The sequence below is a fragment of the Drosophila montana genome, unplaced genomic scaffold, assembly GCF_035044405.1.
Source record: "Drosophila montana isolate Dmon_TW-CO22-7 unplaced genomic scaffold, ASM3504440v1 contig_2438_1, whole genome shotgun sequence".
NCBI classification, from domain to species: Eukaryota; Metazoa; Arthropoda; class Insecta; order Diptera; family Drosophilidae; genus Drosophila; species Drosophila montana.
Window position 1 is genome coordinate 1,188,333 of NW_026997315.1, and position 20,697 is coordinate 1,209,029.

Below are 20,697 nucleotides of genomic sequence, written 5' to 3' on the forward strand. Positions count from 1 at the left end.
AGTTAAATGTGTGTATTTTGCAATTATAAAATGTAATTACTTAAAAAAAAGCAAAAGCTTTCAAGCTTCTAAATTTGTTTATACTAGTGGCATATCGAGCACATGAACACTTTAGAAGCACTTATAAAAAGTGCCAGGCGAATATTAAATATACTTCAAGACCTCTTGGCCTTGGTAGTTTCTAATGAAAAGTTTGTCGAATGTCAATAGCAACTCGGAAAGGAACCCTTACCTTACCCGTTGAAGAAATGTTTCCATGGCAGCTGTTAGTGAAGTTATCTGTTCTCAGTACATCTAGCTTATGGAGCAGGAAACAAAGCTTGACAAACTGTAGTTAGTGTAAACTTTTTCAATATAAAGGGAGCTGCGATCAACGTATAAATTTGTTGGAGATGGAATACATCAGGTCGATTAGAGCGTGGCTTGGTAATTGAGAGCGTATATACGTATTTACCAACTCTTTTGGAACTGATCTTGGCCAAGGCCCAGATGTTTGTCAGAAGGCATCTACAAATCGTTGTCTTTGCAACTGCTTAATTTTGATTTGAACAATATTATTTTGTAAGCCCCTCCTTGCCTTGATATAAACTGTGTTTTGCACAGATGGAGATATCTCGGGCTCTATATGCTCTCTAGCGCTCTGTAATTATTTGTGACATGACTTTAATACGTCCCGCTGGCTAATAAAAATAATTAATAATTTAGTTAATAATTGCAGTTTCAAAGGTCATTCAATTACAGTCATTCAAATTTGTTGACAATTATTTTATTATATTCAACATTTAATTATGTGATTTCCTTGCATTTCCTTGATTACCTCGCAGGCAAATTGTGTTTTCAATAAGAATTCGAATTTCCCAGCGAATTTAACGTATGCTATCAAATAGCCGCAGGTGCACGTAAGCAAAATAGAAAATGTTTAGAATAATTATAGTGCTGCGTAATTCTATTTACCTCCCATCGCGATAGCCATAGATTTGTTTGGCTGTCGCATTTGGTAACGTGTTTGGGATCTGGATTGGGATTTCAGTAGGGCCAGACAACGCGACATTGGCACGTGTTCAATTCAACTAAGTATGCCGCCAAAAATTCGGATCCTGGTCACAAGGACTCCGGCGCACGGTTGTCATAAAATGTTAAATATAAATTTATGGCAGACAACACGCTTGCGGCATACTAAACATTTCTATAGATGGCAACGGGCAACGCCCTCATGGAGGGGCCGGAGCCTACACACATTAGCAAAATGAAGCTATTTCGATGGCCATTACAGATTTGCTCCATTGTGTTGATTTCTTTTGTGGAACATTTGTTGCTACTAAATGTGATACGATGACAAAATTAGGTTAGCAGCTGTTTTGGGCTTGGAAATAGGCCTGAGATGGTAACTATTTTTGACAGCTAATGAATTTTTGAGGCATGTACATTTTTCGATTGTTGTTGATAGTTTAAGTGAAACAGTTTTGGGATATATTTACATGAATGCCAAAATGTCGGATTCTGAACAGCAAAAATTCGGCAGCGTCGGGTGCATCTGCAACTTAGCCGATGCAATGCTCAGCGATGCTTAAAAATTAATATGTGATGCTAAAGGGACGCATTTGCGTCCTCTTAGTGGACCTCTAAGACAGGCAAGCATGGCCACGCCAAAGTCTATCTTGTTGGCATCGACATATTTACACAGAAACAGTAAGAGAAAATGTAAACGAGAGGATTTCCACCTCACCGATATTAGTAATGATGGCTTCCTATGTGTGATGAAAGGGAAAGAGCTTTTGTGCACCGTGATGAAAACCCGTGGAGAGGAATGCGATATCTCCGTCAGAAACAATACTTCTTTGGATAACAAACTTATCGAGGTAGTATCAACTACAGACCTGATACTGGAAAAGTGTAATGGTATAATGAAGTACTATCAATTAAAAGATTGAAATTAAAGCCTCTGAGTATTTTTATACAACATTTGCATATTATTTTTAATATTTTATTTATTCTTTTAAAATTGGGTAGAAGTTCCGGCAAATAAGTGGACGATTCGAACCCTGCTTTTAGGTTGGTTTCCGGTTTTGGTTTAAGTCTCGGTCTGACATATTCATAAACATTTTAATAAAACAGCTCAATTTGTTATTTTTAAATAAGAAGTAAATTGCAGTCCGCACATAACAAGGTTTGCTTGATCCCAAAAATCTGTCGCATCCTGAAACTGTTTTTAAAATTTTTAAATAAAAATACGGTTTTGGCAGTTTGGCCAACTGGCTTAAGGTTCGATTCAAAGCCTAAAATAAATTAGATAAATTAGCTCAAAGTCGGTTTGAAGGCTTGTTTTCTATGCAAACTACTTCCTCACAGCAAATACACTATGCAACAGATTTTTGTAAATCATTTTTTCTTAATTCTTGGACTTGCCTTGGTCAGAAATCACAGCCCTAAAATAACATAGTTTTCGGCGCCGATGTTGATTACATTTTTAATATTTGCTTTACTCGAAACAAAAGACGTAAAAATTTACAGAAAATATAAAATTTCCATTTAGTATACACTTCAACATATATTTTGTACAATGCCTGGCGGTTACGATGGGGCTGTGACAATATATTCGCCCGATGGACATTTGCTGCAAGTGGAATACGCCCAAGAGGCGGTGCGCAAAGGTTCCACAGTGGCAAGTGGCAAGTTTCATTTTTGTTTTTGCCCACGCATTTAATGGCTTTTTCCACGGTACTGCACAGGTGGGACTGCGCACGAAGGATTGCATTGTGCTGGGCGTAGAAAAAAAGGCCGCGGATACCCTGCAAATAGAGCGTACAGCGCGTAAAATTAGAAAACTGGATGATCATCTGATAATAACATTTGCGGGTCTCACGGCCGATGCTCGCATATTGGTGAATCGCGCCCGGAGCGAGGCTCAGAGCCATCGACTGAACTTTGAGCGACCCGCAACTGTGGAGTATATTACACGGTGAGTGGCCTTGAATTATCTGAAGAGATCCTGAAAATGTTGCTTCTGATAGATATCTGGCGAAATTGAAACAGAACTATACGCAGAGCAATGGACGGCGTCCGTTTGGCGTCTCCTGTCTGATAGGTGGCTTCGATGCGGATGGGCAGCCGCATCTATACCAGACCGAGCCTTCGGGCATCTACTACGAGTGGTCGGCCAATACGACAGGTCGTCTGGGCAAAACAATGCGCGAGTACTTGGAGAAGAATGCATCTGACATGGCCAGCTCGCCCGACGATGCCACAGCCGTAAAGCATGTGGTGCGCGCCCTGTTCACGGCCACAGCCCTGAATGCCAACTTCTATGAGCTGGCCGTGCTCAAGTACCAGCAGCCACTGGAGATGGTCAGCCCAGCGGTGGTGGCTCATCTGGTGCAGGTCATTAAGCAGGAGAACGCCGAGGAGGAGGCGGCCAAGCAAAAGCAGCGTGGGAAGTCCTGATTAGCAGATATATACTATATGATATATTTTCTTCTGTGTTAAATTCACGTTAGCCAGCGGCATATTTGTTAACCTTTCGGCCCAATCAAGACTTGATGAACTTTTTCTTTTGGCAATTTAATTTTAACCTCTGCCCTTTCGGGGCCGGCAAAAGTAATCAGCACGAAAAATGTGTAAAGTGAGCAAATCACTTAATTTGCCTCAAGGGCATCTTTATGTACTTCGGCATCGAAAACTCCACACTCTTCACTCAATCCTGAACGGGCCAGTCGACCTAGCCAAACTTGGCCAGCCTTTGTGTGCGGACAGCGGATGGCAGAAAAAAAGCGAGTTAAGAACTTTTAAGTGAAAATGGAAATTGAATTTGCGCCAAAATTGCATGCCGGCACAAACATACACTCATGCGTAGCTTGTGGCATGCTGCCTTCTTTCCATTGGCAGCTTGTTTGTTGCCTTCAATATTTTTCAGCCATTCGCAAAATACAGATTTTAGCCAAGTGGCATTTTCAAGGTGTTCGAGCTCGCCTGGTTGGGGCAACTGTTTCAATCAAATGTGCGCCTTGGGTAACGCCTCGAGTTTCCCTCCACATCTATGATGGCATACCATGGCGCAGGCATGAGTGTATTTATTGGCTTGAGAAAACAAGCTGTGAGCTCTGATTTTTTGCAGTTGCTAACTTTGTTAATATTGATAGGCTATTGGAAATTCTTCTAAGTTGAGGTATTTCTACTTGGTTCACCCTTTGCTATGCGCTATTTTCTTGTGTATTCTGATTTCTTAGCACGGGCCAAGTATTTTTATGAACATATCAATTATTGGCTTTCACCCATTTTCCGCCAATGCAGGTGTATTCTTGAAATCCATTTAGTCGAGTTTTGCGATTAAAGCCTTCTTAAATGTAATAAATCCAGTACTTTGGTTATATCAAGACAAGAGTTTTATACTTTTGCAATCGTTTAAATTAGATAAACAAATTCAAGATCAAAATTCACAATTTTTACGGAAATGGGATTGGTTCTTATACCGAAAACTTTTGATTATCTCATTTCCAAATAAATTTCACAAGCCCAAAAATGCACTTCGCTTCAAGATCGGACTTTATTCGACTAAGCTACAGTCATTTAAAATTTGGAAAAAATTTTATATTTTAATATCTCGAGTAGACTAAGTCTGATTTTGAAATGCTTTAGCTTTTTAAGCTCGTTTGGATTAGGACTATCGATTGAAATTTAAATTTGCAAGATATGCAAAGGAGTTGCATTAAAATTTTTACGAAAATGAGGTCGGTTCTATAGAATTTCTATAGAATTTGACGAGCTCGTTTTGAAATTTGCTATAAAATTGCCAGAGCGTAATAATCCAAAACAATTTATGTTTATTAGGGTAATTCCTGTATATTATAATTTCCTTGTTTAGCATCTCTGTTAGCCCTTGAAACTAGTCATGCCCGCCTGCATTATTTCATCAGTCAGCAGTAGATTGCATGCGATGACAGAGCATGAGTTCAGCATTAGTTTCTTAACGCAGTAGTTATCGAAGACGCGTTTTTCTGTTGGATTCATGGGCTCTCCTGTATCCAAATCTAGCCCGACCAGCTGCTCACTCTCCTTGGCAGCCGTCGTCAGCTTCACGATGGTGTCCTGCACATCAAAGCCGCTATTGATGGCCAAAGTTTTGGGTATGACGAGCAGCGAGTCGGCGAACAGCTGAACCCCCAGCTGGGCTTTACCCTTAATCCAGAGCTTGAACTTGGCCAGTTCCTTGTAGGCGTGCAGCTCGAAGGCACCTCCGCCGGGCACTAGACATCCATCCTCAATGGTATTCTGTATGGCATGGAGTCCATCGCGAATGGCATCTTTAATGGTGTCAGTCTGGTGACGCGAGGGAGATCGAATCAGTATGGTCACAGAGCTGGGATTGCGGCATTGCCGCACAAACGTATATTTCGTTTCGCTCAGTTGTTGCTCATACACTAGGCCTGCATAGCCCAGATGCTCCTCGCTCAGATCCTCCAGCGAGTGCAACGCCTCGCCGCCGCAAGCACGAATCAGTCGCTCCATGTTACGGCGCTTGGCACGACGCAGGGCCAGAATGCCAGCGCCGGCAAAGGCCTCCAGCGAGGGTATATCGATGCCCTTCTGATTGATGACTACAAAGCCACGCCTATTGTTGCTGCAAAGCTTTCGCTTCAGCTCAATAATCTTGGCCACACGCTGATCGATAAAACGATGCTCCTCGATGACGCATTTCTCACGCTCCTCGGCAGACTTATAGCAGAAACTCGAATCGACGGAGGTCTTCTCCAGCTCCAGCGACACATTGCAGGTAAGTATGTACGCCTGCTCGAGGTATGTGGGCATGTTAGCATGCCGCCCACCATGGTCCAGCACCAGCCCTTCCACCAGTTGCGTTTCCAGTGTTGTGTATTGTTTCATATCCATGAGTTCGATCATATTCAGATCCAGAAGCTGCTGCCTATCGCTGCGTATGCTCAGCACAGCATCCACACAGATTTTGGCTAGCAAGTCCGCCAAACTCGCGTCCACTTTGGTTCTCAAACTGGTCTGGGCTAGTGCCACAAGTATGTCGCGTTCAATCTCAACGGGCATGGAGAGCGACTGCAGCAGCTGTATGGCCTGATCCTTGGCCTGCATAATGCCATTGGTAAGCTGGCGAGGATGCAGTCCCTCCGCAATGAGCAGATCTGCCTGCTTCAGCAGCTCACCAATCAGCAGCACAGTCGAGGTGGTGCCATCCCCAGTGGCTGCATCCTGCGCGGTGCTGGCCCTGGCAATCATCGAGGCGGTCGGATGACAGAAGTGCATCTCTTGCAGCAGCACGTTGCCATCCTTGGTGATCTTTATATCGCCGGCCGGCGAGATGAGCATCTTGGTGGTGCCCTTTGGTCCCAGATTGCTGGCCATCAGTCGCTGCAGACCCGTCGCCGCCGTAATGTTAATGGCCAACGCTTGAGCGGCGCGAGCGATTTCCGCCTTCGGGTTTAACAGACTTATCGCTGCCATTGTCGAGTTCTGAATAAAAAAAACTTTTTGGTAGAATAATCTAGTCAACAATTTTATATATGCTTTCTTCAAGTTTTTCGACTGAAAATTACTTGGGGAGATCGAGATAGAGATATAACAAGGATAACGTGTTGATATAAAAACTTTTTCTGCGAAGCTTGATGAAAAACTTTTCTACAATTTCTGCACCGTAACAAATCAATTTAAACCAGCTTGGCAGCTCTATATCTTTTGACATGTGAACCAATTTAATGGAGTATGGCAACTCTGTTAATCTTGATACTTTATGCCTTGTTCTCACAGCATTCTTTGATTAATCGGAACGTATTGTTATCATATCAGATGTCACAAGGGAAATGAAAGACAGTACAGGACGTTTTATTTGGAAGGGGTAAAAAATGGTAATGCATGTGATAATAATTTGTAAGGTTAAAGAATCTATAACTCACTCCACAGAAATCCAAAAGAATTTATAGCATACATTATTTTTCCTTTTTTTTTTTGTTTGTTTATTGTATTGAATCAAAAATAGCATACATTTTTATTACAACACAGTTGGCTTAGGTGATATTACGCCAAGCCTGTTTGGGTCCTCAGGCTTTATCGTGGACAAACGTCAAAGGCGGCTTTTTGAGTAAGGCTGCATCGTCACGTAGGTAGTCGGGGGACTCTGGGGCGTCTCCTATGTCGTGGTTGGAGGAGGTCCTTGAACAATAATAATTTGTAAGGTTAAAGAATCTATAACTCACTCCACAGAAATCCAAAAGAATTTATAGCAGACATTATTTGACCATTGTAACTTTTATTTTAAGTTAGTATTAGTATTTTTTAAACGTGTGTCGTCAGCTTATAAACTCTCGTCTGCCACATTTTCACAGCATTCTAACATGAGGATGAGAAAACGAAACGCAATTAAGCTTAATGGAAAATTATGCCATTAGACAAAATTAAAAGCTGGCGTAACGAATGGCCGAATAAAAAATATTACAGTCACAAATCTCTTGGGCGGACAGCGACCGTCAGGTAGAACCTAATAGAAGGAAAATGTACGCTCAAAAGGAGTGTTAATTAGGAGAGTTTTCACTGAATTATAATAATAAATTCCCTTAGCTAAAACACACTTTAGGCATGGCTCAAAATCATGTAGGTTAATTTGTTAGTTTATCTTGTGGTATTGATAAAACTTCGGTTAGATCCAAGCAAAATCGTTTCAGATTTACGAATGAATGAAATACATAATCACTGCTGATGAGAAATTATTTCATAAAGTTCTCATTTATTTCTACGTTTTCTCTTTTCTGTAAACGGGTGTAAGTTGCCGTTTAATAATAAATTGTAGAGCCCTTAGCAGAGCTCTGCTGTTGTGCATTCTAGATTGTCCAATCAAAATCCACTTGCAGCAGGCTGCTAAGCCGTTAATAGGAATTACTTTCAGCAGTGGCAGCTCGCACAGGACTCAAGTCCTGCCGTCCTGTGGTCCCTTTGCCAAACCAATAAGTCATGCCTTTATTATTATTTACAGTCTCCCGCCGTCTTCTCACTTGCCACTCAACTGTGTCGAGTGCCGTGTTGCCTCTTGCCTAGGTGCTACTCTCGACATACCCACAGCGGCTTGTGTTTCTCCGTTTTCCAGAGTTTCCTGATTTTTCCTGCTGCTCTCGCCCAGCACTCACACTTATCACACTTAATTTCATTAAGTAATTTTTCATACTGCAACTTTTATTGAGTTTTAAACTGGCAGAGCGCATAATGCGAGCGCACAGCCAAAGTGTGAGAGGCGAAAAGAAGAGCGACAACGGTGGTGCAAAAAAAGAGAAAATGTGTGCGTGTGTGTGTATGTGTGTGCGAAGGCAAAAGTGCTAGCATTTTGTTTAATATTACAATTGAGCTGTGCTTGGCTTTTCCCACGTATACGCCATGGGTTCTTTCTTTGCCATTGTCTGCTGCTTGCTTTTCCTTGCGCTTTAGTCTTTGCAACAGTTTTTCCGTTTGCATTTACTCATTTTATGCCTTTTGTTCGAGGCCACTTGTTGAATTTCCTTTTGTATTTTGTTTGTTTTATGTATTGTTGTTGTTTGTTATAATTGCCATTTTGGTGTCGTTTAGCATGCTTGTATTCTCATTAGTAAAAGGCCTTCTTTTCAAAATATTTGAGTTTTTCTTGTGCCCCATTATAATAGAATGCCCAGCTTCCAGGGCAATCAAATAAATTAAAATGTTAATGACTTGGTCAATTTTTTGCAAACTCTATTTTATTTATTAATTTGCATTTATGTTCGTCTTCCTTAAAAAGTTATTGCTTGTTTAATGTCTTAGATAAACAGTTTTTAATTTAATTTTAAAAATGCTAAGCGAGTTCATTAGGGAACAAGCCTTAAATATGAACATGGAATTCCGGTTAACTATTTTCTTTCCTGAACTCTTTTGTTTTCTGCCTAAAAAAATGTATGCTTTGCCCAACTTTGCAAATGTATTTTTACAAATCCTGTTGAGTAAACAGTGGAATTCAATGAGATTTAATACTCTGTAATTTTACCATGTCTGGATGAGTATCATATATATGCAATATTTATGTTACAAAAATTTCAATAAAATACTGAGACTATATATTTTCGGATATATATTTAATGTAATATATTTTAATCATTTTAAGATAATATATATTGGACCCTTTTAAATATATCCGTTGATTTTTTTTTAAGTTTCTAAAAGTTTTTCCTGTAAACTATAAATGAAGTTAGGACAATTGCAGTTGCAAGCTATTCTTTAAATTTTTAAATATTTGTCTAGAAAAAATTTGCTAAATTAAAAATATAAGTGATAAAATGTAAAATGCAAATGTTAAGTATTCTCAATTTATGTGCAGAGTATCTGCTAGTCAACTACCTTCTGGTATTCTGTGTAGCATACCAACTTGTTATTTGTCAGTCCAAATGGAATTTGAAAGGTGCACAAAAAATTGAAATGTTTTCGGCACTGCAATGCCCTTTTATGGAAAAAAATAGAGAATTGAATTTTGAGCCAAACACGGGAGTAGTCGCTGCATGCCACCCCCTTCACCCGAGGGCCATTGTTAGCTGCCCCGCCCGCCTGTGAGTAAAAAAATGGATCCACAAACTATTATAGCAGAGCTAACGCTATCTGAGCCTGATGTAGCATATAAACTTCAAGCGTAGTCCCTCGACTTTTTGAAATAAAATTGTATAAATATTTAAGAAAATGATTTTCAGAAAGATTTCGTAATTAAAAAAATGCTGTAATTTCAGCGTATTATTTAAGTATTTAATGAATTAAGTTCCTTAACTTCTTTCTTCTTTTGACTCTTTGGTAAATATTATTTTCATATTTCAGAATAGAAGTTATCTTTATTGTAAAATTCAACTGGTGTGTGCCTGGCTTCAGTATTGGCTCATGCTTTAAATGGCTTGACCTCCTTGGAAGCGCTTCGTTGAGAGGCTTTGGCTGGGGTCATCTTTTGGGCAATTTATGGTGAAGTGTCGTGCTTGGAATAGACGGTCAAACGGACAGATTGGCCGACCAATAAACGATCTGTGGCCACCGCTGCAAATGAGTTAAGTTTGGCGGCTGGCAAACTTTTCATAACTTTGCTAAGAAGATGCGGACCGTTGCGTTAATTGGAGCTGTGGGCTCCACTAAGCGCCGTCGCGCCGCAGAATACAAAGTTTAATGGGGGAGCTGATTAACCCGTCGGGAGGCGCAGCCCCAAAGATGTTGAAGAGAAAAGAAAAGCGCAGCGTAATTATCTTGATGAGATTCGCCTGGGCAGCTATCAAGTCGAAGGTGACCCGTGCCCCGTTGCTGTTGGGGGTTCATCAACCCGTTGCGGGTTAAATTAAGTTATGTGCACTTGAACGGAACGTTTGACATGTCTCCTTCTAATAAGCTAAATGAAAACAAAAATGTCATCCAAGTCAGTCGCAAATTGACGACAAAGTAACCTAATAACTTTGCCCACACAATAATTGGAATTTATGACTCATTTTTCTACAACTATACTGCAAAAGGGCCATTGGCCCGCCGGACACTCCGACACTCTCAGCTGGACACTCTGCCCAGACTCTTGTCTTGTGTTAAATAAAGCGCGGCAGAACCAATACAAGGGTTATGCCCAACGCCTTGGACTGGACCCAACCTCAGGTCCTTTCAGGCGGCGAGCAAATAGCAAAGTGATGGAAAAAAAGATGTGGAAAAGTTTGCGCCAAGTTTAAGTGCTTTTAAAAAACCATTAACGTCATTTCCTGTGCCGTCTGTGCGAAGAGTATACAGAAAAAGAATGTCCTGGCGTTTAGGTAGATTCCTTTTTTTACTTTGCACTCTCCCATTGGGACAAGCAGGAATACAAGATACACTAGATGAACGTAAATTTTGAAATGGCCACAACAGAGCTGTTCAATCGAATTGTTTTTGGGTTTTCGACCAAGTGGTTTCCGGACATGACTTGACGGCGCGTGTCAGATCTACTGTGCTGACGAAAGGAAAATTTTCAGCTTTGGCTTGAGCTAAAGGCTTTGCGGTCCAATAACGTGTCAGATCCGGCTTTCGAGCGCTGCGTTTTGTAGATCCTGAATTAATACTGTATTTGGCTGTTGTGGACTCTTTGCCAGCCGCAACTTTCTTAGAACTAAATTTTGATAGTGTTGATTCAGTTTTGGCTGCCTTTTTCTCTGCTTCGGATGTGAATTTCGGACTGGGCGCCCTTGGCTCGCTGGGCGGCATTGGCTCGCTGGGCGCCTTTGGCTCGCTGGGAGGATATTCTTCGCCTGGCTTCATCACCTGCATAACACTTGGAAGAGAGCAATTGGTTTCCGGACACGACTTGACGGGGCGTGTCAGATCTATTTTGCTGACGGAAGGTAAATTTTCAGCATTGGTTTGAGCTAAAGGCTTTGCGGACGAATAACGTCTCAGATCTGGCTTTCGAGCGCTGCGTTTTGTAGATCCTGAATTAATACTGTACTTGGCTGTTGTGGATTCTTTGCCAGCCGTAACTCTTTTAGAACTAAATTTGGATAGTGTTGATTCAGCTTTGGCTAGAGTGGACTCAGCTGCCTTTTTCTCTGTTTCGGATGTGTAATTCAGACTGGGCGACCTTCGCTCGCTGGGCGCCTTTGGCTCGCTGGGAGGATATTCCTCGCCTGGCTTCATTACCTGCATAATACTTGGACAAAGGCAAGCGCCATCACTTGGTGGACAATCTCTGCACGGCGTCGCAATCTCCTTAATGCTTGGACACTTGGCAGGTGGCAGTTCCATCTCGTAGCAGATAAATCCAGGCATATCCATGGAATGGACGCTGTCCATGGTGGGCATGCCGCGGTGCTGGAAGCAGTGCATGGGACACTCGATGGTGCAGCGCTTATACGGTCGCTCCTCGGATGCCATTTTGGTGATCTTGATGCAATTGTTAAAAATAGAGTGGCGCTCCTTCTCCTGTTCGCGTCGGCACCCCTCGCGATGCTCGTACTTTCTGTAGGCCAGCTCCGCCTTGGAGTAGTAGCCTGGCCAGCAAGCGTCGCGTAACTTGCTTCTACGCACCATTTGACCCTCGGGCACCATGTCCAGATGGTTCTCCCGGCGGTATTCCTCGACAGCTTTGGCAATCGGATACAAGGGCCGACCGATGGATTTCGAATCCTCCATTGACTTGACTGCTCCCTCGAAGAAGAGAACGTCTTCCTTCAGATGGGGATCTTCATCGCAAGCAGTAATCCGCATTAGCTCCTCTTGACGCTGATCCAGGAATTCCTTGCGCTGGCCGCACAGTATATCGCGCAGATCGGCGGTAACCTTATCCTGTTGCTTCTTGGCGACAGTCGCAAACTTTCTATTTGCCTCTTCGTTCTTGAATCGTGTAGCGATCTGGTAACGACGAATCTCTGCAAGGCGTTCATCTTTCTCTTGCTGCTGTTTTTGACTCTCCAGCTCGTACTGCCGGCGCTGCTCCGACAGCTTCTTGATCTCACATTGCCGCCGTAGCTCATCCATGCGTATTTCGTCATCATTCCGATCCACAGCTTTATCCTGCATGTGTTGCAGCTGACGTTTTGTGGCCTGCTGGTTCTGGCAGAGCTGCACAGCGTGTGCCTCCAGCTGACGGATGCGGCTCTGGCGCATATCCTTCGTTTGCTTGTTGAAGCGTACATCCATATTTCGCTGTGTTGTCTTATCGACGCAGATAATTCGGTCCTCGATATTGTCACACATGCTCTCGACTATGGATTGGATTGTAGTTGGATCAAAAGGCTAATCAAATCGAGTACTTTCAACTTACACTTGGCTTTCTCGGCCTTTTCCTTGAGAGCCTCACGATAGGCACTTCGGCAAAACTCGCGCTTCTTTTCTGCCAACGCCTTAGCGGCTTTCTCTTCCTGCTCCTGCATGCACCTGTACTTTTCGCGCTGTACAATGCTATCTAATACCTCGTGCTCCTTCCTAGCCTGTCTGCGCAGACGTCTTGCTTCGAGGTCCTTCAAGTAATAAGCGCGCATGTCGTTCGCCTTGGTGACCTGCTGTGCCTTCTCCTGCTCCTCAGTCACATGGCCAAATGGTATCAAAAATTCCGGACACTGCTTCTCGTCCAGTTGCTGCTGGCGTCGAGCATCCTCGGCAAATTCACACTTGAGCGCTTGATTGTAATCGCGTTGGTAAATCATTTCGCTGTTGAGCACAGCCTGGTGGAGAGCACGCGGACCTGGCTTCAAGTAGTTCAAAATTCGATTGGCACGCATGATGCGCTCCTTGCGCATCTGTTCCAGCAGCTTCTGTGCCTGTTGATCTTTTGCCACTTCAGCCAGGGCCTTATCTCTGGTAGCCTGACGTTGGTCATCGTCCTCGCCCTGCGTATCGGCCAAGTTTTTGAAGCGCTTCAACAAGGCATCGTTACCATCTTTGAGGTATTGCTTGTACCGTTGCTCCTCCTCAATCGCCTCCAGCATCTCCTGCTTTTCCTTCTGGTTCGATCTGTCCACAATACCATTGTAGCGTTCGGCCGATATTACCACAGGCCGAAACCCTATGTGAAATCTTTTGTACTCCTTGTGGCCCGGCTCTGCAGCGCATGCCCTGTTTAATTTCATTTCTAAGCCGTGAAGGATAGTGTATTGTGGAATGTAAGTTGTGGAAAAACCGCAAATTGCAATAATTCCCAAAAGTAATTACAATAAATTGTGTAACTGTGTAGTGTATTTTTATGTATTATTTTTTTTTTTTTTATTTTTTACGTTGTACTATATTTTTTTTTGTCATGGATTACTGTTTGAAGGTATTTAGTTGCCCTAACATATAGATAAGAGCCTTGTGACAGGAACAAATATTAAAGTAAATGCTTCTTCTAATCAATGTTAATTTAGCTATCATTTTTCTCTTGTTCATATTCATATTATATAATATCATATTCATATTACAGTATAATTTGCTTAGCTGCCTCGAAACTTACCTGCATCGGTAAGATAGCTGCCTGAAATTTTGTAGCTGCACAAAACTTAAGTAATTTTAAATGATACACGATTGAGAAAGTAAGGATATCTTCAGGACGCCGAATACTTAATACCCTTGTAGATACTTCCCTTTTGCAGATATGTGAAAAAAGTGCTGCTCGAAAATGTTGACCTTGTTAAAAGTAACTTTGAAAACAGTATATATTGCCATATAAGATTCTACTATTTCACCGATCTTTCCTATAGCAGCATTATTATAAGTATATTGGTCCAATGTTGATAGGATTCCGATAGGGTTCCGACACATGACTGTATCTAATCGACTGTTAATGCTGATCTAGAATATATATACTTTATGGGGTCGGAGATATCTCCGTCTGCAAGGGTAACAAGAAAAATGTATCTACGTGACAAGAAGAAAGGAGCTTATTTTTAAAAAATTTCAGATAGTATGAATATAATACTAAAATTAGACGGCCAAGAAAAGTTAATTCTCGTTTAAAAATTACTTTCAATGCTAAACTGTTCAGAAAAGTAAAAGGGAAAAGCGCTTACCTTTAGACTATCTTGGCCATTCAATTGTTTGTCGCCAGAATTGGATAAACCTCAATTAGTGTTTTAGGCTGCTTAATCAAATTAGGCAAAGCCCTTGTGGCATGTACAATTCCTATTTAGTAGGGGCGTCCAGTCAGTGACCGCGTGCTGTGAAATCCAATTCCCAGCTGCCGGAAAATTATACAAAAAAAAACGAAAAAAAAGAAAACCCAAATGGAGGCAAAAGAAAAACACAGTCGGCCAGAGTAAAGTTGACTTTCATGCGAAAAGTTTTTTGTGAAAATCGCTGGGCGTGAGATTTTCTGCGCGCAGAATGTTGGGCTCTTGCCCTTCCCGTGAGGGTGCGTGGGGAAGTGGGTGAGGTCGGTGGCTTCTTTCGGTGGTGGGCGTGATCCTATGCCAAACACTGGCGATTATTGTTACAGAACGCAGCGGGCCGTGTAATTTTTTGGCATGGAGCACGCACTGGGACTCAAAAATGGAAATTCAAACTCGAATTCACATTCTGAATCTGAATTCAGTTTGAGATTCAAATTGCCCAAAGAAACCGCCGTCGTGGCGAACTTTTCCATGGCTACAGGGACTTCTATGTTCCCTGTTGTAGGCGCAGGGGGCGTGGCACGCGGTAGATGTGAGCTTCATTGTGCCTGCCTTCTGGCTGCTGGAAAATTGTTTTGTGAAAATTAGTTTTTAAACTTTTCTCGCTCTTTTTCCATCGTTTTTATTATTTGGGTTGCCATTTCGTATAGGAAATCAAAATCTAAGCGCAATGTGCGAAATTAATTTGCATTTTGGTTTGGTTCACGTTATCATTTTATTCCCGTTTTGGGGGGGGCAAATAAAAATCAAATTTAAATAATTTTTAATTTATTTAGCTTTACTTTTCTTTTTAATTTTCCTTTTTTGAATGTGTACAATTTGGGTTCGCGCTGGCTCGTTTCGACGTAATTGCTTTCAAATGGTAGAGCAAAATGCGGTGCATTGGGAAAAACTTTTTCGCATTGGCTCTTTTTGGGACATATTTGATGTGTTAATTTGTATGTCCATTTTGAACGCTGATCATGTTGAAATAGGCATCACTAACAAAAAAAAAAACCTAGACGAGTGCGCGTTAAAATATAATTAAAATAAAATATGTTCTCTTAAATAAATAATAAAATTGTGATTTGTTTTGCGGACAGGCACGATAGAAACACCATGCTGAAAATGTATTATTATTATATTTATTTAATCTTTATTGCATTTAAATCCATTTCACAACTTATGTTATGACATATTTTTCTTGTTATAAAGCATTTCGCTCAGTATATGGTATTACATGTATTTGTATTTGAAATATTTTCTCGTCTAAACTAAAATTGTCTTAAGTTTTAAAGTTATTTGTTTGCATTTAACTATTGCTTTTTAGCTACAAATGATGATTCACTTTAATTTTCATATACATAAACTCACATAAATTCATGACAATCACAAAGTTAGGATTTGATTTTGTTTTTCATTTGACATTGTGCAATTTTGTTTTCTGATTGATTTGATTGTTGCTTTGAAGATAAAGAACAAGTACTTTATATGTATAACCACAACGCTTTAAGAACCATCAACATTTATATGAACTGCAATACGCATAATATATATATATTGTTGAATTTGGAGCAACTGACAGAGAACAGATTGAATAAAAGAATCGTAATAGTATATAGCTTCTTCAGATTCACAATTGAGTAATAAGTCGGCTAAATGTCTGGCCATTTGGAAAAAGGAAGTCTACTATCTCTATTAATAAAAATTCTCACAACATATTTATCTAATACCATAGATTACTGCCATTCGGGCAATAATACATAGAGTTGCCTACTAAACTACGATTAGATTAACAATCAAACCGAATGGAAAGTGTTAATGGTGTTTGATTTGCCTTAGCCACACATTACAACATACCTATGTTTACCTACTAGTATTATAATGAATTTATTTTGATTATACACACATATGACACACATTAATCTGTTTAAGCTTTGAAGCTCGCTTATGGTAAAAATCTATCACAAACATACATATAATGAACACTTATTATGCTTAAAACTGGCGCATATATGTTTACACCTAATGTAATTATTTTTAGATTGAAGTTTGTTAAAGCTGCTGAAATTTTGAAAGTATTCATATAGTCCAAATAATCTTTTAATTCGGATTCTTAAAAATCATATATCTAATATTTTTAAATTCGCAAACAGAATTAATCAGATTTTAACAGTTCAACATTTGTTGCTGTAGAAAATGAATAGAAATTTAATTTATTCAGATTGGGGATTGAAATAAAAGATGAAATTATTTCTAAAGTACAGAAAAATTAAAGTCACTTGTAATTGCATATAAAATATTTTAAAATAATAAAAAATTATATTTCGATTTTTTTGACACTGCGTTTCGCAAACTGTGATATATATAGCCAAGATGTAAATTTGTTTTAGCAAGATTACACATTTTTTTAAAAGAAAATGCGTTAAATAAAATGTTTGTCAATGCCAATTTCTTTTTGATATTAAAGTTATATATAATTAAAATGGAAATCAAATATTTGAAACCGTAGAAAAAATGCGAACAAATGCTTAAATTTAAACTTTAAACAGTACAAACAGATTGTTAACTGATTCGTTGCTATAGAGGGGGCTACAACTTTTCAAGCTTTATTTAACGCTAAAGGACATGCGCAATATTTAGACAGACACACACACATTTACACACACTATTACAGTTACTGTTCGACCCCAGCAGTTATCATAATCCTAAATATCCTTTTACTTGCGATACTCGGCCATGGACTCGCCCCCCAGCGCCAAAGACGGCGGTGGACTGTGACAGGCGACGCGCACGCGGCTCAGGCGCAAGCTGCCCGTGTGATGGGCGCCGTGGGGAGCGTGAAGCATGGCCCGGGCTTGTGCCTGCTGGTGCAGTGGGTGGTGGGCGCACTTGGCCTGCCGGGCCAGTTGATTGTTGGCGAGTATGACGTCCTCTGCGTACTAAATGTCCGGTATGCTGCGACCGGCGGCCAGTTTGGCGGCTACAGTTGAGACGGAAGCTGATGCGGCAGCATCTGCGGCAGTGCCGAGCAGCTTGCTCTTGGCGCAATTGGCATCATGGAATAGATGCTCGCAGAGCTTTGGCTCTGATGTAGAAAATTTACTCAGCTCGGCGGCGGTGGCTTCCTGTGCAGCGGCAGACACGTTCAAATGCATATCGCTGTGCTTGCTAAACGAGGTGGTTTGATGCTGTTGCGGCTGATGCACCTGATGCACATGTCCATGGACGCCCACGCCGGTGTGCTGATGATAGGGGAAGTGCGGGAAACTCTTCTGCATGGCATGCAGGTTGCCCGAGCTGACGGTGCGCTCCAAAATCTCGCCCCAATACTTCTCCGAGAGACCCTCAATGTCAGGGCGTACTGTGGCATAGCCATCACCAGCAATCTGATGTGCATGACTGTGCGCTCCACCGCCGCCCAGTGTGCCCCTGATGTACTGCGAGGCGCTGCGGCTCAAACTGTTGGCTCTGGAACGTGCACAAATGCCAAGCACAGAGCCGCCAATGGCGCTGCCAATGCCACCGCCAACACCGCCGCCAACCCCGCCACTGGCACCACCATTGTTCGCCGGCGGCCGCGAGGCGGGCGGCTCTGGCGGCAACGGAAGCGTTGTGATTTCAAAATCGTTAGCATTGATGTGACAACAGGCTGATTTGTGTTCGGGCGTGTCCTCGCTGGGAAAGCACTGAAACGAGCACAAAGTAAAAGCATCATAAATCTGGTCTAAGTTTCGAAATTAATAAGCATTTCAAATTCGCATTTATTACAGATAGTCCAGTTGTATAACTGAGCCCAACAATCGGGCAGCTCGTGACTCGTGACACGAATAAGAAACGTCTTATGTTTTCGCCACAAGCGATATTTTTTCAATTTTACAAGATATTGTGGTTTATTTTTGCTATTACTTCTGTTCATTTAATAAATAATATTTTAAGAATGTTGTCTGCCGTCACCATTGTAATAATTATTTTAAACCATTTGGTTTTTTTATATATTTTTTCAGCTGAAGAAAAATTAAAATTGCATGCATAATATATAAAACTGAGCATAACATCGAGATGAAATGTTGCTTTATTTGCAAGAATATATTTTATTATTGTCTTTTATTAAGTGTTGGCTTAAACAATATCTGACACTAGCTCATCTCTGGTCGGCGGTATTGGCCATAAATTCGCTCAAAATGACCTCAGTTTCGTTTGAGTTTTTCGGAAGTAAATCATGCAACTTGACTGCGCTTTCCAAAATGGATTTGCCAGCCCCATTCTACACTTCTCGCATTCCACCAATAAATAGAGAGAGTTTTCATGTTTATATTAGCTATGTGTTGGCAAAGGAAGGGGTAGGGGGGAGGGATAAACTGGGCAAGCGCTATGTAAACGCCACTTTGGATTTTCTCTTTCATAATTCAAAATCACTTTTCACTGTTTGTGATTACAGTTGTTGTTTGTTGGACGCCGAAGCGAATTTCCTGTTGTATGTTGCTTGCACCTTTTGGATTTATGGCCCTTGGGTGGATGGTTCTGTTCGATGGTCCTTGCGTAATTCTGGTTTAGTTTTTGGCATTCTGACAACGCAGCTACGTCAGATCCCTCAATATATGCTAGCTGACTTTGAGCAGCTTTTGTGCTCAACTTAACAACTTCAAAAAGGGTTGGGCTAGCTACGAATAATGTGATGTGCCGGTGAGTTGAACAATCGTTTGGAAAAAGTCTTCCCTCCCCTGGGGCCAGTAAAGAGGATAATCAGCACAAATAATGTAACTACAGCGTTTAGTTTTGAAACTGGTGTAATAAATTATTCAAAATCCATTTGTGGGAGTTTGATGGAGTCTGTGGATTTTTGAATACAAAGTAACCAACGAAAGGTGCATCGAAATAGATCTAGAAAGTGGCTTAGAAAGTTGGTTTCATGATGTTAATTCCATATTAGGTATTAAGAATTATGAAAATAAAGACAAGTTTTCTTCTATTAAAGGCAATCGCGTATTTTTAACTATCTTTAACTATGAGCTTCTGTTAATTAATGAAATCCAGACAGGGATAATTAAAAGAAGAGAGTGCCGAGACTTACATACACAGAAATGTTTACCGAATAGCTACGATTCTGTTGGACAGAGCATGGAACACGTAAAAATGCGAGAAGCCAGAAAATGCATGTAAGAAAATAAATAAAAAACAAACTCACCTTGTTGGGCATCAATTGCCGGCTAAGGCGACGAAAGTCCGAGTTTAGAAGCCAGTACATAAAGGGATTCCATAGACTGTTGCTTAAAGATGTCCAGGTTACAAGGAAATCCAAAAACGGTGGCAGCTGCAAGCATAAAGTGGGTGGTGGGCGTAGAAGTGTAGAAGATAAACACACCACAATCAATATATGTTTATGCCTAACGTGGCGTATGCGCAATATAATCGCACAAGCTGATTACGTATGCGACACGTGGTCAGCATATGCATATGACTACTTGCCTTGGAGCCAGTGCAGGCGGTCACAATCTCCTGAATGGTCCACGGTGTGACCATAACAATGAATCCCAGCGAAATGGCCGCCATTGAACGCGACGTGTTGCCGCTTGAGTTCTTCTCCTGTATGGGCACAATCTGCACCAAATGTACATTATTAAACAAACTAATTAAAAGCACCGCACAAAATGTCATAGTAAAAACAAATAATTGGGGTATACCACATGTTGCGGCATCGGGAATGCATCAGAGTACATTTTAAATTTAATTGTGGAGATTTGGATTCGAATATTGTTGTAATTTGATTAAGTTAGGCTTTTAATGAGACAAAATATGTAAAATGTACATGTAAATGTAAATGTATTCAATAATATTCGAGATAAGCTTATTGTGAATATAAGAAATATAAATCAAACAGTATTTTGAGGTTATTTTAAGCTAATTAAGTTAGGCAAGTGTTCTTTAAAATTAGAATGTAAATAAATGATTTATTATACACAAAAATTTATTTTATGTATTTAAATTAGTTGATTTTTCTTTGGCAGAGAATGTATACTATATATATATATATATATTATTTATTTATATTTAACTATTAAAAGCGTTAAAATGTGGAACAAGTCTAGGCCTGCCGTGGGGTAAATTTAAATTCCATTATAGGTAACCACGTATCGGGCCC

The 20,697-nt window shown here is 40.8% G+C and overlaps 4 protein-coding genes across 5 annotated transcripts in view; 1 reads left to right on the forward strand and 3 right to left on the reverse strand.

Moving 5' to 3' along the window:
- The first annotated feature begins 2,480 nt into the window (after nucleotides 1-2,480).
- Prosalpha4T2 (Proteasome alpha4 subunit, Testis-specific 2) lies at nucleotides 2,481-3,546 on the forward strand. 2 transcript variants are annotated; one of them, XM_064681906.1, is made up of 3 exons: nucleotides 2,481-2,662; nucleotides 2,730-2,959; nucleotides 3,012-3,546. In XM_064681906.1, exons 1-3 carry the CDS (start codon nucleotides 2,561-2,563, stop codon nucleotides 3,439-3,441), a joined length of 762 nt encoding a protein of 253 aa, XP_064537976.1. In that variant the 5' UTR covers nucleotides 2,481-2,560; the 3' UTR covers nucleotides 3,442-3,546. The 2 variants fall into 2 exon arrangements, with proteins under 2 accessions (XP_064537976.1, XP_064537977.1); XM_064681907.1 differs by having other exon boundaries at nucleotides 2,482-2,669.
- A 1,251-nt stretch (nucleotides 3,547-4,797) lies between these two features.
- LOC135428097 (T-complex protein 1 subunit zeta-like) lies at nucleotides 4,798-6,701 on the reverse strand. Its single transcript, XM_064681905.1, has 2 exons — nucleotides 6,558-6,701; nucleotides 4,798-6,474 (listed from the first exon to the last, which is right to left on the reverse strand). Exon 2 carries the CDS (start codon nucleotides 6,463-6,465, stop codon nucleotides 4,867-4,869), a length of 1,599 nt encoding a protein of 532 aa, XP_064537975.1. The 5' UTR covers nucleotides 6,466-6,474; nucleotides 6,558-6,701; the 3' UTR covers nucleotides 4,798-4,866.
- Nucleotides 6,702-10,770: 4,069 nt separating this feature from the next.
- Nucleotides 10,771-13,692, reverse strand: LOC135428169 (plectin-like). Its single transcript, XM_064682001.1, has 2 exons — nucleotides 12,758-13,692; nucleotides 10,771-12,698 (listed from the first exon to the last, which is right to left on the reverse strand). The coding sequence occupies exons 1-2, from the start codon at nucleotides 13,560-13,562 to the stop codon at nucleotides 10,876-10,878; spliced, it is 2,628 nt and encodes an 875-aa protein (XP_064538071.1). The 5' UTR covers nucleotides 13,563-13,692; the 3' UTR covers nucleotides 10,771-10,875.
- A 3,417-nt stretch (nucleotides 13,693-17,109) lies between these two features.
- LOC135428215 (5-hydroxytryptamine receptor 1A) overlaps nucleotides 17,110-20,697 on the reverse strand; it is a 69,274-nt gene continuing 65,686 nt past the window's right edge. Inside the window, exons 8-10 of the mRNA XM_064682062.1 lie at nucleotides 20,025-20,156; nucleotides 19,744-19,869; nucleotides 17,110-18,244 (exon numbers count right to left, since the gene is read on the reverse strand). Of these exons, the coding sequence (XP_064538132.1) occupies nucleotides 17,498-18,244; nucleotides 19,744-19,869; nucleotides 20,025-20,156 (1,005 nt within the window). The 3' untranslated portion in view covers nucleotides 17,110-17,497. The remainder of the gene's footprint in view (nucleotides 18,245-19,743; nucleotides 19,870-20,024; nucleotides 20,157-20,697) is intronic.